Below are 21,721 nucleotides of genomic sequence, written 5' to 3'. Positions count from 1 at the left end.
TTGGAATGTGACTGTTCCAGCAGTGCATAGCTCTGGTAGCTAAGGGTAAAGCTGATTACTTTGTCCATGAAGATTTAAAGGGCTAGTACATTTCCTTGTCTATATAATACAGGAATGGAAGAAGGAAGAGTAGATGGTCTAGATCAGGGGTGGGAACATGTGGCCTTCTAGGTCTTAGGGTTCAGCCTTTGTACTGAGTCCAAGTTTTACCAAACAAATCCTTTTATTAAAGGGATTTGTTCTGTGATGTTTGGATGCAGAGGGCTGCACTTGAGGACCTAGAAGGCCACATGTGCCATGTGCCGTTGAGGCTGCAGGTTCCCCACCCCTGGTCTATTTTTTTTTCCCTATTGAAGCTCATTACTTTATTGACAATGAAAGTGACTGTGCTTTGAGAGGTAACTTAAAATGCTAACCAAAAATCTTCTCAAAGACAAATCTTAAGTCTAGTTTTTATTTAAATAAATGAGTAAGGGGAAAAGGAAGAAGTATGAATAATTGTAAAGCTAAAAAGTGAGTAGTAAATCGCATATTAGATGTTAAGTTGCCCAGTATTTCATTATAAAACTCATTACTTTGCCCTTTATACTGCCAAGTCTTGTGGATTTTTGATAGTGCTTAAGTCAAATTTATAACCAGAATTGATAATCTAAGTTTTAAAATGTTTTTTTGCAGAGCTAGATAGTTATTCATCTTCCCAAAATTCTTTTATCTCTACATTTGACATTATCAGTAGAGAAAGTATTTGAGTTTTGGGCTCATTATGTCATACTAGATCATAGATATTTAAAACTGGAAGGAAGGTGTGTTAGACAATAAAATCCAGTCTCCTCATTTTAAGGATGAGGAAACAGGCACAGATCTCACAGGTGGGGTAGTAAGTGGTAAGGCCAGAATTTGAACTAGTGTCTACATCATTCCCAATTCAATGCTCTTTTTTTCCTTCTAGGTCAGTGTGTCTCAATTTAGAACAGTTAGTAATTCAGGCTTTCCACTGAAAATTGTTTTAAGAGTAGAGCTTATGTCATATGGCTTAGTTTGGGCTTTTCATTTATACTAGAATATATTTTTCAATAATCATGACTAACTTTCAAGTTTAGATGCTTGAGGTATTCTCTTGAGGTGACTGGGGGAGTAGAAAGGGGTTTTGTTTGTTTCTTATAGTATTTTAGCATTTGCCCTCCCCAGATCAAAGAAAAAAAAAACAGTTAAAACCAAACTGTTCAGGACAAGAAACTTCATAGCCTAACCCAACAAAGTATGGACCAAGCATTACCTGTTGTGTACCACGACTCTAGTGCGAGTAGGAAAGTTTATTTCATCATTTTTCCTTTGAAGCCAGTGGCTTTAATTATTTTCATTTGCTTTGTGGTAGTCACTGTGTATATCTTGTTTTAAGGTCTTGCTTTCTTTGACTTGGATCAGTTTGGTTCAATTCAGTAAGCTTTTCTTTTATTAATTAATGAATTTATTTATTTTTAGTTTTCAACATTCACTTCCATAAGATTTTGAGTTCTAAATTTTCTCCCCTTCCTTCCCATCCCCCTTCCTCTCACTAAGCTTTTCTTTAAGCACCTACTGCAAAGTCAAATCAGGAAAGAATTCCTGCCCACAAAGAGCTTGCAGAATTGTTTAAATTCAGACATGTCTTACTATGTTACTTGGAACACTTCACACTTTGCTGTTTCCTGTGACATGGTATGTTGTTTCCTGTGACATGGTATTTCATTGCATGCCTGTGTCTCCATTGGTTCAGCCACTTTTCATTTGAAGGTCCACCCATTTAAGTTTTTGTTTTTGGCATATTTGAGAGCATTTATTTTTTACCTCCTTGGTGTGTCTATTCAGAGATTGCTGGATAGGACCATTTTAATAAAATTTCTCCAGATTACTTTTTGGAAGAGATTTTCTCTCCATCAGCCTTTTTATGAAACAAGGTTACTTGTTTTTGGCTTTATGAATATTTTATTAGTGATTTTTCTGTAGGTTAAATTTGTTTTTAATATTTTATAGGCATAAAAGATATATGTAGCTTGCAAAATGTTGGCAGTGATTAGAGGTCTCTGACCCAGGATCATAATTTTCTGTGGATAGGATTGAGCTCAGAGTTCTTATTTTGTTTTTTGTTTGTTTGTTTGTTTGTTTTTTACACAAAAGCAGCAGTGAATTAATATTTATTCATTCACAGTTTCTCAGTTGCTTTGACAAGGACAAGTCTGTCAGATGGCAAACTCTGGCTGGTGGGCATGTCTATGGCAGGGAAATAAGATGAAGGGTACTGGCCTCTTCATCATGCCCTGCAATCGGCAATAATAGCAAAACAATTTTTTAAAAAAATCTTTGGGTCCTCAATTTTTTATTATAATTTTAAAATATAATATTTTGTTATTATTTTAATTGTATAATAATTATTATACATTTTCTTTATACTCACATTTGGTGATACAAGCTGTAGCAGTGTCCCCCAGGATGTCTGCCAACACAGGTTCTTGGATCTGCTTTGTTAAAGGAAAGCAACTCAAAATTGGTTAACAATTTAATCAGTCAAATATGTATCATTTACCTAGTTCAGGGGAAAAAGGTCCACACCCTGAACTACAGAGTATACAGACAGAATTATCAAGACAGAGAAACAGATCAAGTAGATTTCCAAACTGTCCAACCATTACATCCATACCAAATCAACATCTGGGTTTTTCAAAGCTGGGGAGGTGGGGGGGTCTCAACAACGGCTTCCCAGAGTCTCATCTGATCAAATCACAGAACACTTCTCAAAGTGAGCCCCAAAACAAAGCTACACATCAGGGCTTATATAGCCTTCTCCTGCCTCAGAGAATGTAACAACCTTATTGACTCACTGGCCAATCAAGAAGTATCTACTGAAAAACAAGCCTCCCACCCCAGGCTCCAGGTGTACTTTAGCCTAGGGGCAGGGAAGATCTTTAAATTTACATTCCCATTACACAAGCCTTCCCATTTTGAATCCCATTTCTTCCCCAGAGCTGTGATAATGTAAGTGTTAGTTCAAAGACACTGAATCCAGTGCAAAAGGGTAATTTTAGCCAAGCAAGGCAAGCAGAGCCAGCAATGTACGTTTTCTATATTGTTGTGAATATATACATAATAATGTTCATGGAAAGAACTATGGGGAGGGGTGAGAGGCAGAGGTAATATAGGTTTGCAATTTAGTATATATGCAAAAGAATTTCAAGGGGGAGAGAACATTAACAAATGGGGGAAGGGTGGGATTAGGAAAGATTTCATATAAGACTTGGTGTGACACACCTGAGCTATTTAGAAAACTTAGGTGTTCTAAGCATCAGAAATGAGGTGAAAGGCCATTTCAGAAATGAGGGATAGCCCATGCAAAGTCATGGAAAGAAGGAAACATTTATTATGGGCCAAGCATTGTGCTAAGTGCTGGGGAACAGAGAGAGAGAGAGAGAGAGAGAGAGAGAGAGAGAGAGCGCGAGCGCGCGAGCACACATGCAGATCTGTGTCTATATTGATATACAAGCAAAAAGGAAGTCCTTGCCCTTAAGGACCTTACATTCTAGTGGGGAAGATAATATACAAAAGGGGGTAGGAAAAAAAAAGAGGGATGTGGGCAGGGTTGAAGGTAGCCAGGTTGGAGGCATCATTTCATAGTTCAAATGCCTGCACAGGACAGGGAGGGTAGTGAAGACTGGCTTGAATGCCTCCACTAGAAAGGAATGGAAATGAGATGGGATGTAGGATTGGGGAAGAGAATGAGGACGGCAGCTTGTAGGCCAGTTTGACTGGAATCAAGAGTGGGTGTAGGAGAATAATATGAAATAAGACTGGAAAGCCATCTATGTAAATCTGTTTAATGTTTTCAATATGCCATATTATATCCATCAATCTACATAGTTTAGAAAATCAGAACTAGTGAACTGTATAATGAATATTTGAGTGATTAAATTGTGTGCTTGCTGCTAGCTCCATTTTGGGTATTGAAATGACCAAAAAAAAAAGTGAAGTCCTACTCATTAGAATTGGGTATTCATCCTCATTAGAAGGGCTGTAGCTCAAGTAACCCAAGATGAGCAGACCCCACTCAACTCTTACAAGCAAATAAAAATGGAACATTAAATCCAGGATTTGTCCAGTGTTGATCTCAGTTCTGACAAATTGCTTCTGGTAATTTTACAGCTACTCGTGTTTCAATCTCAAATTAAGTCCTTGATAACTTTCATGTGATGGAAACCAATGATTTACTTCCATATGTTACCAGTGGAAATAAAGGCTTGGCTGACCTTGACATTAAATTCATTTTTTTTTTTAACAATTCACTTTATAACCACCAGTTCGGGGGTTAGTTGGCATTTCGGCTTTGATGAAAGTGTACTAGGATTATTTCTTTTAAAAAAAAAAACAGCTTCCAAGATACAAGATTTTCTGTACACGTAGATATACATAAACTCAGGTATACTTTTTAAATCTTTGTCCAACACAGGAGCAATTTACTTTACCCCTTGCCCCGTGTTCAAATGGCCAGATGAGGACTTGCCCTCTTTATCATTTTGATCCTTTCTGACTCCTGTAAATTTGGCTAATTATTTGTTAATTTGGTTTCTGGGTCCATAATTAATAGAAAGGGGAGGAGAAAAGGGAAAATTCGGTTAGGTGCAGCCTGTAATCTGTCCCTATTGGCTTCTGTTGTTATGCACAATCTGGTGGCTACTTTGTTATTGCTGTATTTGACTTTGGGGCTGGCTTTCCCATCTCTTACTTACCCTTAGAAGTGTAATCAGGAGGGAGAGACCTGATTTCTGAAGGCTTCTAGACAGATATTTTGCAGCTGTTTTATTAAGTCATCATCAGTTTGCAATAAAAGAAACTTAGACTCCTGACTGTAATCCATTGGAATGTTTAGAAATTTGTCTAGCTTTGCTTGTTAATAAATTTTGGTGCGCTGTTTGAATTGTGGACTTCAGATAGGAAAAGAAATATTAGAGGAAGTCTGACTTACCTCATACTTTTTTATTATGCCTAACAAAAGGTTGCAAGGGAACACAACTTTAAACCTCTATTTATTAGTAATTCCTTAATGTATTGAAAAAAATGATCTTTGAATGCTCAGTAATGTGAGACTTGAGGATGTAAGCGCCTTGTGAGCAGAGAGTATTTGCCTTTTTATTTCCAGCATTCAGGACGGGACCTTCAATGGAGTAGGCTTCTGAGAAAAGTGGATCCATTTGAGCCAAATGGCTATCCCTACCATGTAGGAAGCTGCCTGCTCTGAGAACTCTTGTGTATGTCTTATGCGTACCTCGTTATTCATGGGTGTCTCCAACATTCGGATGTGAGCTCCTTGAAGGATGGGACTCTGCTTTTTCCTGTAGTTGTATCTCTACCACTTACGTGGTGCCAAATGCAAAGTAGGACCTTCCTAATACCTGTTGATTGACTGACTCAGAGACTATAAACAAAATGATAGGTACCTGTTGTATTAATGCCTTTTAGCTTGGGGAAAAAAAAATTAGTGACCTCATAAATGGAAACCGAAATTGAGCCTCCCTTTAGTTCCAAGGGCCCCAAACCCATAGAAACTGCACACTTGCTCCCCCTCCCCTCCTTAGCAACCTTTGTTCAGTGTGCACAGGATTAAAATTACCCAACCAACTGCCAAAACTGAGTAGTGGGATCCGCTTCAAGTTAGAGAAACTGAGCCTCCAAACTTGTCTAGACAAGTCATTTTTCTAAATTAATTTGCTCCCTGGGTGGTTCCAGGAAAAGAAACAATGCTTTATTAACCTCTGCTTTTAGACTTTTTAATCAGTTTTTGGAAAAGCAGCTTTGGTCTTAGCTGTGAATGTGTTTTCCTAAAGTAAAGTGATGGCAACTTGGAGTCTGAGCTTTGTGTGTATGCCAGCTCGGTGCTGTCATTATCAAGTGTCTTAGTGTAATTTCTGTGTAAGTTTTGTAATTCATGTTGAAGATGGATGTTTGGGAAGGACATAACACTGCCATGGTAGCATGAAACTCCTCCATCAAGTCTTTATTGAAGGCCAGGGGTGGGCTAAAAATCCAGTCCTTGGCTAAGGTGCTTTTCTCTGGTTTGTTTTTCAGATCAATGTCCGTGTTACTACCATGGATGCAGAGCTCGAGTTTGCCATCCAGCCCAACACGACTGGCAAGCAGCTCTTTGACCAGGTGAGTTACCTGCATGCCTTTATATGAGTCCTAAAGGGAGAACTTAGATTTCCTTAGATGAATATGCTTCCCTTTTCTGCTAAACTTACTACATTCATGGATGGGAGGCATTGTCTAATTAAACATTCCTGTACTCTGTATTCTTCAATTTTATTTACGTATACATACACACATATGTACACATATAAACACATACACATATACTGTGTGTATATATATAATATACATATATTAATGCACCTCTCTGTGTGTATATGTGTATGTGTATATACACACATACATACACATATATACACATGCATACACATTTACACACACGCACTCTGTGTGTGTGAATTGTTTTCCTTCTTCCACAAAGAAAGCTAATGTTATGGTCAGCTCTGTATGGTAACCTGTATGAAAACCACATTTAAGAGGCAGGTTAGGCCCTGGTGTGCAAGCAAGAGTCAGTTTACCCAAAAGGAATGCCTGCTCACTCCTGAACTCTCCATGGTGGAACAGGGGCCTTTTAACTGAGTTTGAAAATGCATGCTACCTTCACAAACCAACCTGCCCTCCTCAACCTTGTTCACCCAGAGCAGGGATTCTGAGCCTGGATTTTGTCACACACCTCTTTGGTAGTCCAATGAAGCCTGTGGAACTCTCCTTGGAAAAGATTTTTAAAACATAAAATATACAAGATTGTAAAAAAAACTTATTATATTGAAATAAAATTATCAAAATAGGTTGTTTTTTTAAATTGTGATATAGTTCATCAACCCCATGAACTCTGGACCTGGGCAGTCAAAATAAATAACAATAGACCTGAATCTTCCAAGGAGAAGCAAAGCATCTCTTCAGTCTAACACGTTTGAATCCTCTGGTTGCCAAGCTCTTTCTCTAAGCTCTCCAGGTCTTGCATACACCACACCTGTGGTTCAACTCCACAAACATTTATTAAAGTACCTTCTATGGCAAGAGCACTCAGCTAGAAAATGAAGGAAATTATATGACAAATCATTCCCTCGTGGAACTTAGGGCACAGTAGGGGGAGATAAGATCCGGATATTGATTAGTATAACAAACAGCCATACTCAGTCGCTATTGAGAAGGTGCAAAACAAAATGTTTTGTGATATCCAAGAGGTAGAATAATCAAGGAATGTCTCCTGGAGGAGATAGCATTTGAATTGGGCTTTAAAGAATGGGTAGGGGAGAAAAATGGGATGAAGATGGCAAGACTAGGCCTTCTAAACATAAGGAGTACCATAGAGAGCCATAAGGGGAAGAGAAGGGCACATAAGTCAGGTAGAAAATAACTTAATTTGGCTGGAGTGTGGCATTTATCAAGGGAAAGAGGTCTTAGATAAAGTTGGAAAGGAAAGATGATTTATTAGATGGTAGAGGGTCTTGAATGCCAAACATGTCTGAAGGTAGAAAGCCACTGAACACGAACAGTACCATAATGTGACTTATCTATAATAATCTATAAGGAAAATTAGTCTGCCAGTGGTATGAAGGATAGTTTAGGAGGATAAGAGTGTAGACAGACAAGGAAGACCAATGAAGAGGCTACTATAATAGTTTGGTTGGGTATATTATGATCTTGGCACCACTCCTTCTTCCTTTAAAAAAAAAAAGGTAGAAAGTCCAACAGATGTAAACCTTTTAAAATGCCTTCACTTTTTACCTATTTCTTAATTGATAAGCTTCCTTTGGGAGATAGTGACTTCTCTGGCATTGGAGATCTTTAAACAGACATTGAATGGCCACTTGTCAGAGAGACTGGAGATGGAGTGAATGATGTGGGCAAGAGTTGAGTTCAGTGACCCCTGAGGTCCCTTCTGGCTCTGTGGTTCAGTGATAAAGTCTCATTGGGGCATTGATTTAAAGCTGGAAAGAGGCTTAGAGAAAGATTATTGAGTCCAGCCCCTTCATTTTGTAGCATATAAGTATCTATAGAAAATTAGGAAATTTATAGGAAATTGTGACTCCAGAAGGTTCCATGACTTATCCATATGTTACTGAGTATGAAGTAATAGCTGGGATTCAAACCCAGGTTCTCTGACTCCAAATTTAATTTTCCTTGCCCTAGACCATGTTGCTTCCAGCCCTTCCTAGTAGTTTATGTATATTGGCGCTTGATTTAAAAAAAATTAATAATGTGATGGGCATTCTTTTGGTGGTTAGGATTGAATGACCTGGGGCTTCTTTTGGAAGGCAGTGTGGTCTGCTGGGAAGAGCACAGAATTTGGAGTCAAGAGACTTGGCTTTTGATCAAGTTCTCTCACCCAACCTTAGGCAGATCTTTACACCTCAGATTTCTCTTCTATAAAGAAGAAAAGCAATATATTTCATTACTTCACATGGGTCATTGTGAACATACAAAGTATATTAGTATTGCCAAGCAGTATTCAGACATGAGCTTAGCAATTCTCAAATATAGCATGGTGGATAGATAGAATGATGATACTGTAACTAGCATTTATGTAGTGCCTACTGTGTACAAGGTAAAGAAAGAAATGGCAAACTACTTCAGTATCTTTGCCAAAAACCCTCAAATAGGGTCACAAAGAGTCAGACAAAGCAGAAATGATTGAACAACAACAAAAACTGTGTTGGGTACTGTGCCAAGCTCTTTACAAATACAATCTCCTTTGATCTTCACAGCAGTCATGGGAGGTAAATGCTATTATTGTCCCCATTTTACAGATGAGGAAACTGAGGCAAACAGAAGTTAAGGAACTTGTCCAAGGAAGGTCACACAGCTAGCAAGTGTCTGAGGCTGGAGTTTGAACTCCAGGCTTAGTGACACCCAGGCACAGAGCTCTATCCACTGCCTGAAAGAACACTGGATCTAATTATCTATGAGAACACTGGACTTCAAGGGAGGTCTGAGTTTGAATCCTGCTTCTGACACTTAATAGCTGTGTGACCCTGGGCATGTCAGGTTTCTTCATTGGTAAAATGAGGATAATAATAGCACTTAATATAGATTAGATAGTTGTTGCAAGGAAGAAATGATAAGATAAAACACTTTTCAAACTTAAAGGCCTAGATAAATGTTAACCCAATGCAAGGTTACCCATATGCATGACTGATGGTCACAAGCTGGAGAGAACCCAGTCCATAGGAGCAGAATTCCCCTCCCATAGCCTCACGGTGGGCGTGGTCACTCTAGTATTCCTTGCATTTCCTATTCTGCCTCCAAGAATGGCCATGATGCTTCCTGGCACCATTTCAGTATCCTTAAGAAAAGTGATCTCCATGGATGGCCCAGCATGTCCTTTCTATTCTTGTTTGGGACAGTTTCTAATTTCAAGATGGTTATGCTTGAGTAACTATGAATAGAAGAAATGGCGGTTTAGAAACTAATTTAAAGGGCTACTTCTTGCCTTGTACACTTAGAAATTATTATGTTAACTAAATGTTCTCCTCTCCCCCTTGTTCCATAATAATGGCCAATCTGATCTAATCTTACTATTTTAATATCTAATTTTTTTTTCCTGTTCTAAGAGTGACTGTAAACTGTTCACTTGTTTCTCATTTGGTGCTTTTCTTTATGTTGGAAGTAAAAATACTTTCTACCTCTTTGCTAAAATTAGATGCATTGACTAGTATTGGATACTTCAATGGTTTCATTTTTCTTGACCTAACTTTTTTTTTCTAATTTCTTTCAAAACGACTTTACTCTTTACTGGCCTCTAACAAAAAAGACTGTATGTAGAATGCCTTTCAGCTCCACTAGGCAGACATGACTGAATAGTGTTCATTCTTGCTAAAAGTTTTGCCAACACGTTTTAAATGACCTTTTCAGATGGGTTTGGGGGGGAGCCAGTAGAGCTGGCTCTAATTGCGTGGTCTGTAGGGCCTTCTTTTTCATCATTGTGTTTGTCTTATTTCTGTTATTTAAAAAAAACAAAACAGCATTGCTGCTTATCTTCCCTTTTTTGGCCACATTACCTACCCCAGCATCACCCTTGGATTACAGTCTCATCTGCTGTTTTCTACCATCAGTAGGTGACTATTTGGTGACCAGTGGATGTATCATTAAAGTATCCAGGAGCATGGTCATTCTGGATGTCACTGTGCTCAGTCAAGTATGTCCAGAGACCGGTCTTACTCCCCAGCCATCTGCACACGCTCGCCCCTTATCCCTTAGCAGTGTGGTACGTGTCCATATTGATGTGGATATATCAAATATAGAATCTCCTCTTTGGCTTCCAAAGTCCTTCATCACCTGGCCTTTCTGCATTTGCAGTCTTCCCATGCCTTTTCCAGCCATCAGCTCTGGAACCCAGTGACGTTGCCTTGCTCTTCATGTTCCAGCTCTGGGCATTCATGCCTGGACCTCTGGCCTTCCTCATCTCGGCCTCTTGGCTTCTGTAACTCCCTCCAGGTCTCACCTTCTGCATGAAGCCTTTCCCAGTCCTCCTTAATCTCAATGCCCTTCTGAGATTATCTCTAGTTTATCCCTTTATCTTGTTTGTACGGTCTGTTTGCACAATGTTTCCCCCAGCAGATTGTCAGTTTTTTTGTCTTTTCTTTGTAATCCAGCCCTTACCATCATAGTGCCTGACACGTAGCAAGTACTCAAAAATGCTTGTTGACCTGTATATTTATTAAGTTCTCTTCTTAAAAATAGAAAGGGGAGGGACAGTCTACACTCTGTCCACGAACCAGAGAAAACACTGCACTCAGATTTAGGAGACCTGGTTTTGTCTGGCCCTGTCATTAACTAGTTATCTCTTCTCCCTCTTTGGGCCTCAGTTTCCTCATCTGTAAAATGAGGGGGTTAGGGCTAGGTGACCTTTAAATTCCCAGCTACAGCATTCCATGGTTCTTTATCACCACCCAACTCCTTTCCATCTTCTTTGCCCAAACAGTGAGAATATCATCCTGGACTCAGTTTTAAGCTTGTGAAAAGAAGGGGCAGGGAAACAGAATCTCATTTTACAAGAACAGTAGAGAAAATTAATTCCACCTGTAAGTAGCAAAGCCCAGAAAGTTAATTCAGAATCCCGTAATGGCATGGGACCAGATATACTGAACAAAAAAAAAGTGCTCTTGCCATGTTGTGTGTTTGTGAAATTTGTACTCAGACTAGAGAGGGTCCAGGTGTGGAGAAGCTATGAAACCGGTATCAGTGTGCTTTCCGCTCTACCTTCTTTCCAAGGCCCCTTCTAGCTTTAAACCAAGGACAGAACTGTGGAGATTTTTTTTAAAGTAGAAAAAATAAATATTGAGAGCCTGGGGACAGTGCATCTAGAAGGACAAAACATCTAGAATTAGTCTTAACACTTGGGTTTGAATCCTAACTGTGCCTCAGTTATCTTACCTTTAAAATCAAAGTGGGTAGGTTTGGACTAAAAGGCTTTTAAGATCTAAATCCAACCCTAAATCCATAGCTCGAAGTGGAGAAATTTTTTTTTAGCCCTTTTCCTGAAAGGTGATGAAGTATAATTTTCTTTTTGTAAGGCCTCTTGCAAGCCATCATTCACATCTCTCTGGTGTCTGTAGCTGAATTTAGAGAGCACAGAGAGATTTGCCTTGGATTCCATGCCTATAGAAATCTTACTCTACTGGTTCATTTACTTTCCTCACTGGATTGCTGAAGCTTTTTATTATGATAATGGTTTCTGAAACCTCTTTCAGAATCCAGGAACTGCATACTGGCCTAATTGGTCACTGTGGAACATTCTTTTGTGGTATTTTGGTATTAAGAGTATTGAACTTGGGGTCTGCAGGCAATTTTCTTAACCTTTAGATCTCTAGCTTTTATATAATTTTTTAAGCTTTGCAAAGTACTTTACAGATGCTATCTTATCTAATCCTTACAATAACCCTGTGAAGTGAGTACTTTTATTATCCCCATTTTACAGATAAGGAAACTGAGGCTGACAGGTTAAATGACAGCTAGTGAGTGAATGAAGCAGGATTTTAATTCAGGAGTTCCTTATTCCAAACGCAGCCCTTTATACCACCTAGCTGTGAGAGGCAGCCTTATTTTTTTCACTTGTACAGTGGAGGTCCTAATGCCTGACATAGCCTACCCCTTGGTAAAATTGTTTATTATTATCACTGCCCTCCTCCTCTTTGTAGTAACAGCATCACTTTATGCCAGGCTCTACATATGCTTTATGTTTCTACTTAAAGTCATGTTCCAAAAAATCCAACGATCTCTTAAAATATTGCTGCCAAAGCCTGTTGCAGACTCTCAGTCTCCCTTTTTATGAGTGTGCTTTGAATAGACAGCCTTAGTTACAAAAAAAGGAGAAGAAAAATCCGTACATCCCCAGGGCACACACAGGTACAGCACTCCCATCTAATGAATTCTTTAGGAACTGAATGCTTAAAGAGTTCCAGTTCTATGCCTAGTTTGAATGCATCTAATTACATTGGGTGATTCCCTGAAACCTCATTGTGGTACAGAGGGGGCCTAGAGGCCTCTGCATTCTGATATGTACCACTAAGCTGGAAAGGCTGAATTCTAGCTGTGTCTTCTGAGGACCAGCCATCACCACCCGGGCTGCCGGGCCAGCCTCAGCCGCTCTTAAATATTGTCTACTGGAATAATAACAGAAGGGTTGTGGTCTTTGTCAGAAGGATCACCCGAAGCTGGCAAGATTACTGATTTTTCATTCGTTCTCAAGGTAGCTCTTTCCTTTCTTCTCCCAGTATTTCTAAAATATTGTTGGAGACCAGGAATGAGGTGAGATAGAAAGGCATTGCCACTTGCAAGGAGGAGAAACCTCCTTACTAGTTTTATATTTTATATTATTATTGCTGCTACTACTATTAATAATAGCTAGCATTAATATTTATATAGTCCTTTAAGGTTTGCAAAGTTCTTTACAAATATTATCTGTGATCCAACAACCCTGGGAAGCAGGTGCTATTATTCCCATTTTATAGAAGAGAAAGCTAAAGTAGACAGAGCTTTAGTGACTTGCCCAGGCTCACACAACTGGTAAGTGTCTGAGGCTAGATTCGAACCCAGGACCAATACTCTGTCCACTGTGTGTCCTAGTTGCCTTATATCATGCTCATGATCACCCTACATTGTCATGCATGAGAGGCAGGCTGACCATTTTATTTTATTTTTTGGAAGGCAAGGCAAGTGGGTTTAAGTGACTTGCCCAAGGTCACACAGCTAGTATGTCAAGTGTCTGAGGTCGTATTTGAACTCAGGTCCTCCTGACTCCAAGGCTGGTGCTCTATTCACTGCGCCACCTAGCTGCCCCTAAGCTGACCATTTTAAAATGCAAGAAATGTGTTGTTTAGGGGAACAGGCAGGAGCCTTGGGAAAATATGGACAGATCTTGAAGTATTCCTCAAATCAGAGGTTAGGTAAATGAATGTGTTAAGTAAAATTTATAGTATTCTGTACTCCAGATACCAGATGGGTAACAAGTATGCCCTTGTTCAGTTGGCTTGAGCAGGCTGCTTTGGGAAGGCTTTCCTATCCAGGTCTCCAGTATTATGCTTTAACATGTAGCTTGTCAACCTTGGACTCATCCCCAAATGGAGTTATTTTAGTTATCTGAGGCAAATTTCCAGAAACAAATAGAAGCAGTATTATAGAAAAAGGCTTCTATGGAATGGATGCCAGCTTCTTCTTAACTGCTTTAAGCCCCCAGAGAGAGAATGTTATCCAAATTTTCTTAACACTTTGTTTCTTGGATATTTTCTTTCTTCCAGTTTCTGCAAATCTTGATGCTTTGGGAGTTTAGTTGATTTCAGGGAGAAGGTAGAATTTGTTTGACATTTGTCAGAAATAGGATTCAAGTTAATTAAAAGTGGGATTCCGCTCTGATTTTTTTTTTATATTGAGTCAAGGGAACTCTTGTTTTCTGGGAGTGTGAGGGACTAGGTATTAGAGGAGAGGGAGAATATTACAACAAGACTCTGAAATAACAGAACAGGAACTATCTGACTACTGGCTAGTAAGGTATGGAATGACTTTTTTTATTCAGAGCTTACAGGAGGCTGGTGCATTGATTAGGCTTATGTATTTAGTATTTTTTGAAATCACTCACAGGTATTGACTAAGTTCAGGGTCCATTTTATGTAAACCCATTTGTTAATTCACAATTTCATTCTTCCATCAAGTAGATAATCTGAATTAGAAAAAAAATGTCTTGGGTGAGGCTAAGCAAACAACAGAAAGAGATAAAATTATACTCTGTGTGTGTGTGTGTATGTGTGTGTAGAGGGGGTTATCACATAACTATGCTACCCTGCAGTTACAAAAAAAAAAAAATAGAGCAGGTAGTTAGCACAGTAAATAGATTGCCGAGCCTGTGAGGAATACTCATCTTCTGGAGTTCAAATCTGGCCTGAAGACCCTGACTGGCTGTGTGATCCTGGACAAGTCACTTAGCCCTGTTTGCCTCAGTTTCCTCATCTGTAAAATGAGCTGGAGGAGGAAATGGCCAATGGCTCCAGTATCTCTGCGAAGAAAACCCCATAGATGGTACTGACATGCTATGATTCACAAGGTCATGCAGAGTCAGACGCAGCTGAGCAATAGCAATGTGCCAGGCACTGCTAAGCCACACATGTTTACAAAAATTAACTTATTTGATCTTCTCAACACTAGCAAGGTAGGTGCTGTTACTGCCTTCCTTTTACAGTTGAGGAAGCTGAGGCAGAGGGTAAGTGACTTGTCCACAGTGTCTAGGACTAGATTTGAATTGAGATCTTCCTAATTCCAGGCCTAGCACTCTCTCCACTGCTGTTAGAGAGATGTCTAGGCTCTAGACATCTAGACCAGGCAAGAGAACCTGTAGTCTCCAGGCCTTCTAGGTCGTCAGGTGTGGCATTTTTATGGAGTGCAAGTTTTATAGAACAAATCCTTTTAAGGATTCAGTCAAAGAGCCGCACTTGAAGACCTCAAGGTCACAGGTTGCCCACCCCTGGTGGGTTAAGCCTTAAGAAGGTCACGAAGCCAGCGAGAGTCAGAGTTGGGATTTAAACCCAGGTTTTCCTGGCCTCAAGGTCACTCTATCCTGCTTCTCAGACAGACCGACAGAATTCAGATCCCAAACGATCTTGACATGTTAGCTGCAAATCTCCCAACAACCCTGGGAGGCAGGTACTATTATTCCCATTTTACAGAAGAGAAAGCTAAAGTAGACAGAGCTTTAGTGGGCTTTGCCCAGGCTCACACAACTGGTAAGTGTCTGAGGCTAGATTCGAACCCAGGGCCAATCCTCTGTCCACTGTGTGTCCTAGTTGCCTTATATGCTCATGATTACCCTACATTGTCATGTTTCGCATGAGAGGCAGGCTGACCATTTTATTTTATTTTTTGGAGGGGGGAAGGCAAGGCAATATGGTGAAATTATTTAACAAGGATAAAATTTGGATACATGTCCAAAAAAACCATGTGGGCAAGTACAAGGGGGTGAAGGGGAGAGTCATAGTTGGGAAGTATGGAGGGAGGTTGAACATAATCTTTGAAATATGGATTTGTCTTCATTCTCCTTTTCACTTTGGGTTCCTATGAAATAAAAAAAATACAACAGTCTAAATCTGTATCATAGATTAATCATTTTCTTCCCCCCCCAATCTTGCAACAATGAATTACTTTTTCTGTTTTACATAAATTCCATGTAAATCTATAAATATTCTTCATCTTTAAGAAAATGCTTTTGCTACTAGATTATTACTAAAATGGAGAGAAAGCCCTTTCTCTCTGGGCCTCAGTTTCCTCATCTGTAAGATGAGAGTGGTAGACTAGGTAACCTCTAAGGGCCTGCCCAACTCTAGCTTTTCATGAACTCAGTCTACTTCGAACATCAAACTTTGGCTTAAAGTGCAAATGCCTTGTTTGCGATTTCTATCATGGTTAGATAAAGACCCTTTTTTTCTTTCACAGCCTAAAAGAAACCACAAAATGTGTGGGGGTCCCCCAGAAAAATTGGGCCACTTTTGAGATTGTCAGCAGGTATTCAAAGCCTGGCCTGACTGACCACAGATCGTGTTTCCCAAATGTCTACAGTGCAGTATACTGAATGAGTGTCCTGCAGATACCCCTGCCCCCCCCCCCAGCCATTCAGACACACAGTAGTAGCTGGCACCATACTCCCCATGAATCACATTGCAAGAGACTTTCTTTTCTTCAGGAGCACCATAAAGAATTTTTAAAATGACTCATCAAGCTAATGAAGAACAGGCCCTTACTTTAAGTCAGGATTAAATCATTCCCCTCCTCCACACCCTGATATGAGGTTCCTGGCACTGGATGGTCATTATTTCACATCCTAGGAACCCAGAAGCCAAAAATCTGCCTGTCACCCCATGGTGAATATAAAACTTAAGCTTGCCTCTTTCCCAAACCTCAGCATCACTACCCTGGAAATGCGCCACCATCTGTTTCCTGCCTTTCAGCCAGTCACTCCTTCCCTTCCCTCTCCTTAGCTGTCAGATTCCTGGACCGACTCATTGACAAGCAGAGTCACAACCAGAAACACACAAGGGTTTCTTAGACCTGTGTAGTAAGTGAGCCAGTCAGACTGGTTATTCCCTTGGGAATAGGGCTAACTCTAGGAAAGCTGTATCATATGATGACTATCGGGTATTTCTGCCCATTTGGGAGAAGCATCCCTCTATAATTGGTTTCTACATTTATATTTCCAGGTGGTTAAGACCATTGGCCTTCGGGAAGTATGGTACTTTGGCCTCCAATATGTGGATAATAAAGGATTTCCAACCTGGTTGAAGCTTGATAAAAAGGTAAATGAGGGTTAACTATTTACAGATTGTTAACCTGGGTGTGTTGGCTTGCTGATTTGACATTGACTGTTGATGAGGGAAACCTGAGCACCTTACTCTCCTAGCCCTTCTCCTTTCCATTTGTCTAAAGGACTTTAAAAAAAAATTAGACTTGCAGATTCCCAGAGAGTCCTGGGACCTGGGTACCTTATGTATCTTAACTCCCTGTTTCACTGAGTTGATATGGTATTTCATTGTACAACTATTATTTGACCTTGAGTTTGTTGGTTTGTTTTAATTAGAATGTACCAGAGAAACTAATTTGCTTCTGAGAAGATTAAAAAAGCAACAAATGGGTTTTTTTTTAATGTTTCATAAAAACATTAGCTTTAGGTCTGTTTGCTCAAGTTGACTTAATTATGCCCAAGTGCTTAAGAAAAGTTGTTGTTATTTTTTTTAGCAGTTCTAGGATAAAGTAAACTAAACATTAATATAATTTCCCCCCTCTAAACCACTTCTTATGGGGCAAATCCATTTTCCGCCAAAAGCATATTTTCTCAAAGGTTAGTATAATATACCATAATAGAATTTGGCCTGCAGCATGGTGAAAGAAGAGCCATTAGGTTTAAACATGAGTTCTAAAGCCCAGGGACAAGCTTCCCACCCCTGCCTAGCATGCTGGGCAGTTCCCATCACGATGATGTACAGGGAGTTTCTAAAGCAGGGCCTGCCTTTGAATCTTGAGGCCCTTCTCTTGGCCTCAGTTTCCTCATCTGTAAAATAAGAGCATTTGGAGGCTTAGGGACTACATAAATCCTTTAAAACTATCTTTGACCTTATGATTACAGTTTGGGAGGAAGGGCTGGCCAAGAAGCCAGGAGACACTGGTTAGTATTTGACTTCTGCTGGGTCATTGATGAATGTCTAACAAGGCACAAAGGCAGACCGAGCTATTCCCTGAATTTTCTTTTTTTGACTTAATATCCTCAAAAAGCCTTTTAAAGAATCTTGTCCCGAAAAATCTAATCTTAGGAGATCCATTTGTATGTGTTTGTACATGCCATTGTTAACAGATTTGGTGTTCTGAAGTCTAGAACTTTGTTGTTTGAATTTTACATGAGTTTGGTTTCTCTCATCCAGGTCTCTGCTCAGGAACTCAGAAAGGAGAACCCCCTCCAGTTCAAATTCCGGGCCAAATTCTACCCAGAGGATGTGCCCGAGGAGCTGATCCAGGACATTACCCAGAAGCTGTTCTTCCTGCAAGTAAAAGATGGAATCCTTAGTGATGAAATCTACTGCCCTCCCGAGACCGCTGTACTGCTCGGGTCCTATGCCGTTCAAGCCAAGTTTGGTGACTACAATAAAGATGTGCACAAGGCAGGATACCTCAGCTCTGAACGTTTGATCCCACAGAGGTAATCCCAGGCCACACTATCTCTCTTGTCCATTCACTCACTCATGTCATTCTTCAGTATCAGAAATAATATCAGGAGTGGCAGGGCCAGGGTTGGGATTCCAGTGACTTCTGGGTTTTGTACATTTTTAAAATGAGTCACTCTGGACTTTGGACTCTCCCAACACACAAAGTGTACTTTGTGAAGATGCTTATGGCTGCTTTTAGCATAGTTTCAGGTAGTGGGAGGAAAACATAATGGGAAAGGAAAAATATCCTGCCCTTATGGAAATATAAAGGGGTGGGATGTGGGTGTGGCCTTCTTTTCTAGTGTGTTGAATCCCCTTAATGGGATGTAAATTCCTTAAAAGTGGGGTATCCCTAGTGCCAGGCACAGTCCCCTACACCTAATTAATGCTTAATAAATGTTGCATTGAGTTTAAACTTAGTCACTTTTCTTCTAAGAGAGTAGCACTCTGAAATAATAATAATGATGATGGGGCCCCTTTAAATTCCTTAGTCCCTATGTTAATTTGCTTTGATTAATCTAGGAACTTCCCTCCACTTCCCCACTACTATCTGTATGTTTTATAGCCTCTCTTGAGGAAAAAAAAAAGACATTGCCGAACATTGAAGTTTTTTAACCAAGATTAGACTGACAACCATGAACAGAAATCTAAACTTCTGTAATTGTCTGTTCCGACTCCAGTGCAGTATGGTCCCAGGTTCCAACAAAAGCTTCTTAGACATTTATCCCAAGGAAAGTAAGGATTTTTCTGGAAGTGGGAAGGAGAGGCAGATTTCATAGCGTTCAGCATCCTTTAATTAGAAAAGAGACAGAAAAAGAAAAGAAGGAAGGAAGGAAAAGAAGCATCAGTGTCCTTCTTTTTATATTTCAGAGTAATGGACCAGCACAAGCTCTCCAGAGAACAGTGGGAAGATCGCATTCAGGTGTGGCATGCCGAACACCGTGGGATGCTGAAGTGAGTGCTTGGGTATAGTGCAAACTGGTATTTAGGTCATCTCCGGCTCCTCCAGCTAATCTTCTTTACCATGTGACTTCAGTTAGGAATCTCCAAGTAATTAGCTCTAGGAGACTCTTGAACTGTTTTCCAGTCTTAATGCCTAATAAGGTATTAAAAGTTTTAATGTGACTGGTAGGGCATTTGTTTTGTGTTGTGGTTTTTTATTTATTTCTCATAATTAAATTATAGTTATATCCCGGGGACCAGCCTTTACATAGAAGCCTAGGAAAGTTCCTTCCTAGGCTACCTTTTCTTCCTTGGTACGTTTTTTAGGGGAGGAAAAAAAATATAAGCATCTCAAAGAATACAGAGGTTGCTTCTCCCCCCCCTCCCCCAACAACAAAAAAAATCACTGTTGCCCTGTTTTTCTCTGCTGCTTAAGTGGCATTGGTTTGCTTGTCCATGAAATACAAAGAAGTTGCTTCCTCATAGTTTTTTATTGGACAAGGCAAAACCGCTAGAAGGCACATTGATCTTAGAGAAACAAATGTAGCATGGAGGTGAGAAGTTTGTTTCTACATCACAGTCATTTCTGGAAATCTCATCCCCACTGTAACAAAGGACAGCAGTTAAGCAAAAACACCCCCCCTGCGGTGACCTGGCCATTCCAGCCGGCGTTGTTGCTCTTTTAAGTGGTGTACTGCTTTGTTTCCTGATGTGACTGATCATCCAAGTGCTCCTTATTTTCCTACATTGGCAGCATTTTGAGGTTGAATGCCAGGCTCAGAGTCTGGAAGGGTCTTGCTTGTAAAGTTCCTGGCAACCATAGCTTATTGCTTATGGCACCCCCATGGCTGAAACCATCTGACTCAAGTAGATTCCCTGGGTGGGGTGGACGGGGAAAAGCAGGCAGGAGAGTGGTCTGCAATAATAAATGAGCAAAGCAGTAGGGATCCTGGAATTACCATGCTGGGCAGAGAAGAAATAATCTGCTAGGTCAGCAAAAACAATGCCATATCACTTAATTAAGACCATTTTTTATCTAGTCTACAAAGACTTCAGTGAGGTTCTGTCTTGATTTGTCAAGAGAGCAATCCTTTAGGACATTAGAGATGGGCACTATCATCGATACTATGCATTTGAAGTTATAGCAATACTCACTCCTTTTCCACCATTGATTCCAGCCTACCTAAGGTCCTTGCTGTTCTGATACCCTTTCTTCGTTCTTCCTGAGTGCTTCAGACAGGGGATGGAGGAAGAATGACCAGTAAACAAAAGAACTGCCAAAATTATCCTTATCTTCTTGGGATTACAATGGAAAATTAAATTTATCCTAATCTACTGTTTTGTGTGTGTGTGTGTGTGTGTGTGTGTGTGTGTGTATTTTTTCAATCTCCCCAACTAGAGATAATGCTATGCTGGAGTATTTGAAGATTGCTCAGGATTTGGAAATGTATGGGATCAATTATTTTGAGATAAAAAACAAAAAAGGAACAGACCTTTGGCTCGGAGTGGATGCCCTTGGGCTGAATATTTACGAGAAAGATGACAAGTGAGTTGAAACTTTTCCCTTTTTGAACTGATGGGGTAGAAGGAATGGGGAACAGATGGGGAGTTAGCAGTACTGAAAAGGGCTGCATGAAGGCCTGGTTCAGCTTTGTGTTGGCCCAGGGAAAGGACAGTTCGTGAAGGTCTGTTTCTACTCTGTTGATACGAGTGCATCAGAAACTTGGTACAAAGACCTTTTTTTGGCACTACCTTCTTTACTAATGTTATTGTACATTAAATGTTTGCAGTACATGCAGTATCTTGAAATATTCAGAATGTCAACTCTTTGTGGATGATTGGGGGGGAGAGTATAGTCCATTAAAATTTAGATAAAATTCTATAGACCCATTTGTTTGAAGGAAGAACTGGGAGGGAATAAGAAAGAGTAACCCTATGGAGCCTGTGAAATGGGGCAGAAAGAGAGGAATTAGGGCAGGTGAATCGTCAGTGCAGTCTTTGCCTGCCCCATTCTTTCTCCATGGAATAGGATCTAACCACTAAAACTTATGGGTTCAACTGCCACCACAGCAGTTCTGCAAAACTTACAGTTTTGAACTCACAGGAAGGCTCCCTGTGAGATTAACCCTTTTATTAAATTTCTGCTAATGTAATTAATCAACCTTTATTAAATACCTACTGTGTGCCAGGCACTGTGGTAAGTTTTAGGTATACAAAAAGAAGCAAAAGATAATCCCTACCTTCAAGGAACTTGCAATCGAATATTTAGAGTGTTATTGGAGACCTTTAAGACTGCATAAATTAGTGTAAAATAGAATATTCGTCTAAACTAAACCCTCTAAACTTTTGGGAGTTACTCATTTGCTCTGCGTTCATTATTTAGCTTATGAGGGCCAGGACTGTTTTGTTTTTGTCTTTGTATCTCCAGTGATGGAGAGGCAGCTTGGCATAGTAGGTAGAGGGCTGGCCTTGGAGGCAGAAAG

At 40.0% G+C, this 21,721-nt stretch overlaps 1 protein-coding gene across 2 annotated transcripts in view; it reads left to right on the top strand.

The window, feature by feature from the left end:
• EZR (ezrin) overlaps nt 1-21,721 on the top strand; it is a 71,334-nt gene that overhangs the window by 29,127 nt on the left and 20,486 nt on the right. For both annotated transcript variants that reach the window (XM_069070339.1, XM_069070338.1), the window contains exons 3-7: nt 6,094-6,177; nt 16,800-16,895; nt 18,015-18,289; nt 19,167-19,250; nt 20,638-20,784. In XM_069070339.1, coding sequence (XP_068926440.1) covers nt 6,094-6,177; nt 16,800-16,895; nt 18,015-18,289; nt 19,167-19,250; nt 20,638-20,784 — 686 coding nt within the window. The remainder of the gene's footprint in view (nt 1-6,093; nt 6,178-16,799; nt 16,896-18,014; nt 18,290-19,166; nt 19,251-20,637; nt 20,785-21,721) is intronic.

This window comes from Petaurus breviceps, unplaced genomic scaffold (genome assembly GCF_028583685.1).
Source record: "Petaurus breviceps papuanus isolate PSGF00001 unplaced genomic scaffold, PetGlider_PUasm1.0 90808, whole genome shotgun sequence".
NCBI classification, from domain to species: domain Eukaryota; kingdom Metazoa; phylum Chordata; class Mammalia; order Diprotodontia; family Petauridae; genus Petaurus; species Petaurus breviceps.
Note: the sequence above shows the minus strand (reverse complement) of the source record. Positions and strands in the feature narration are given on the sequence as shown.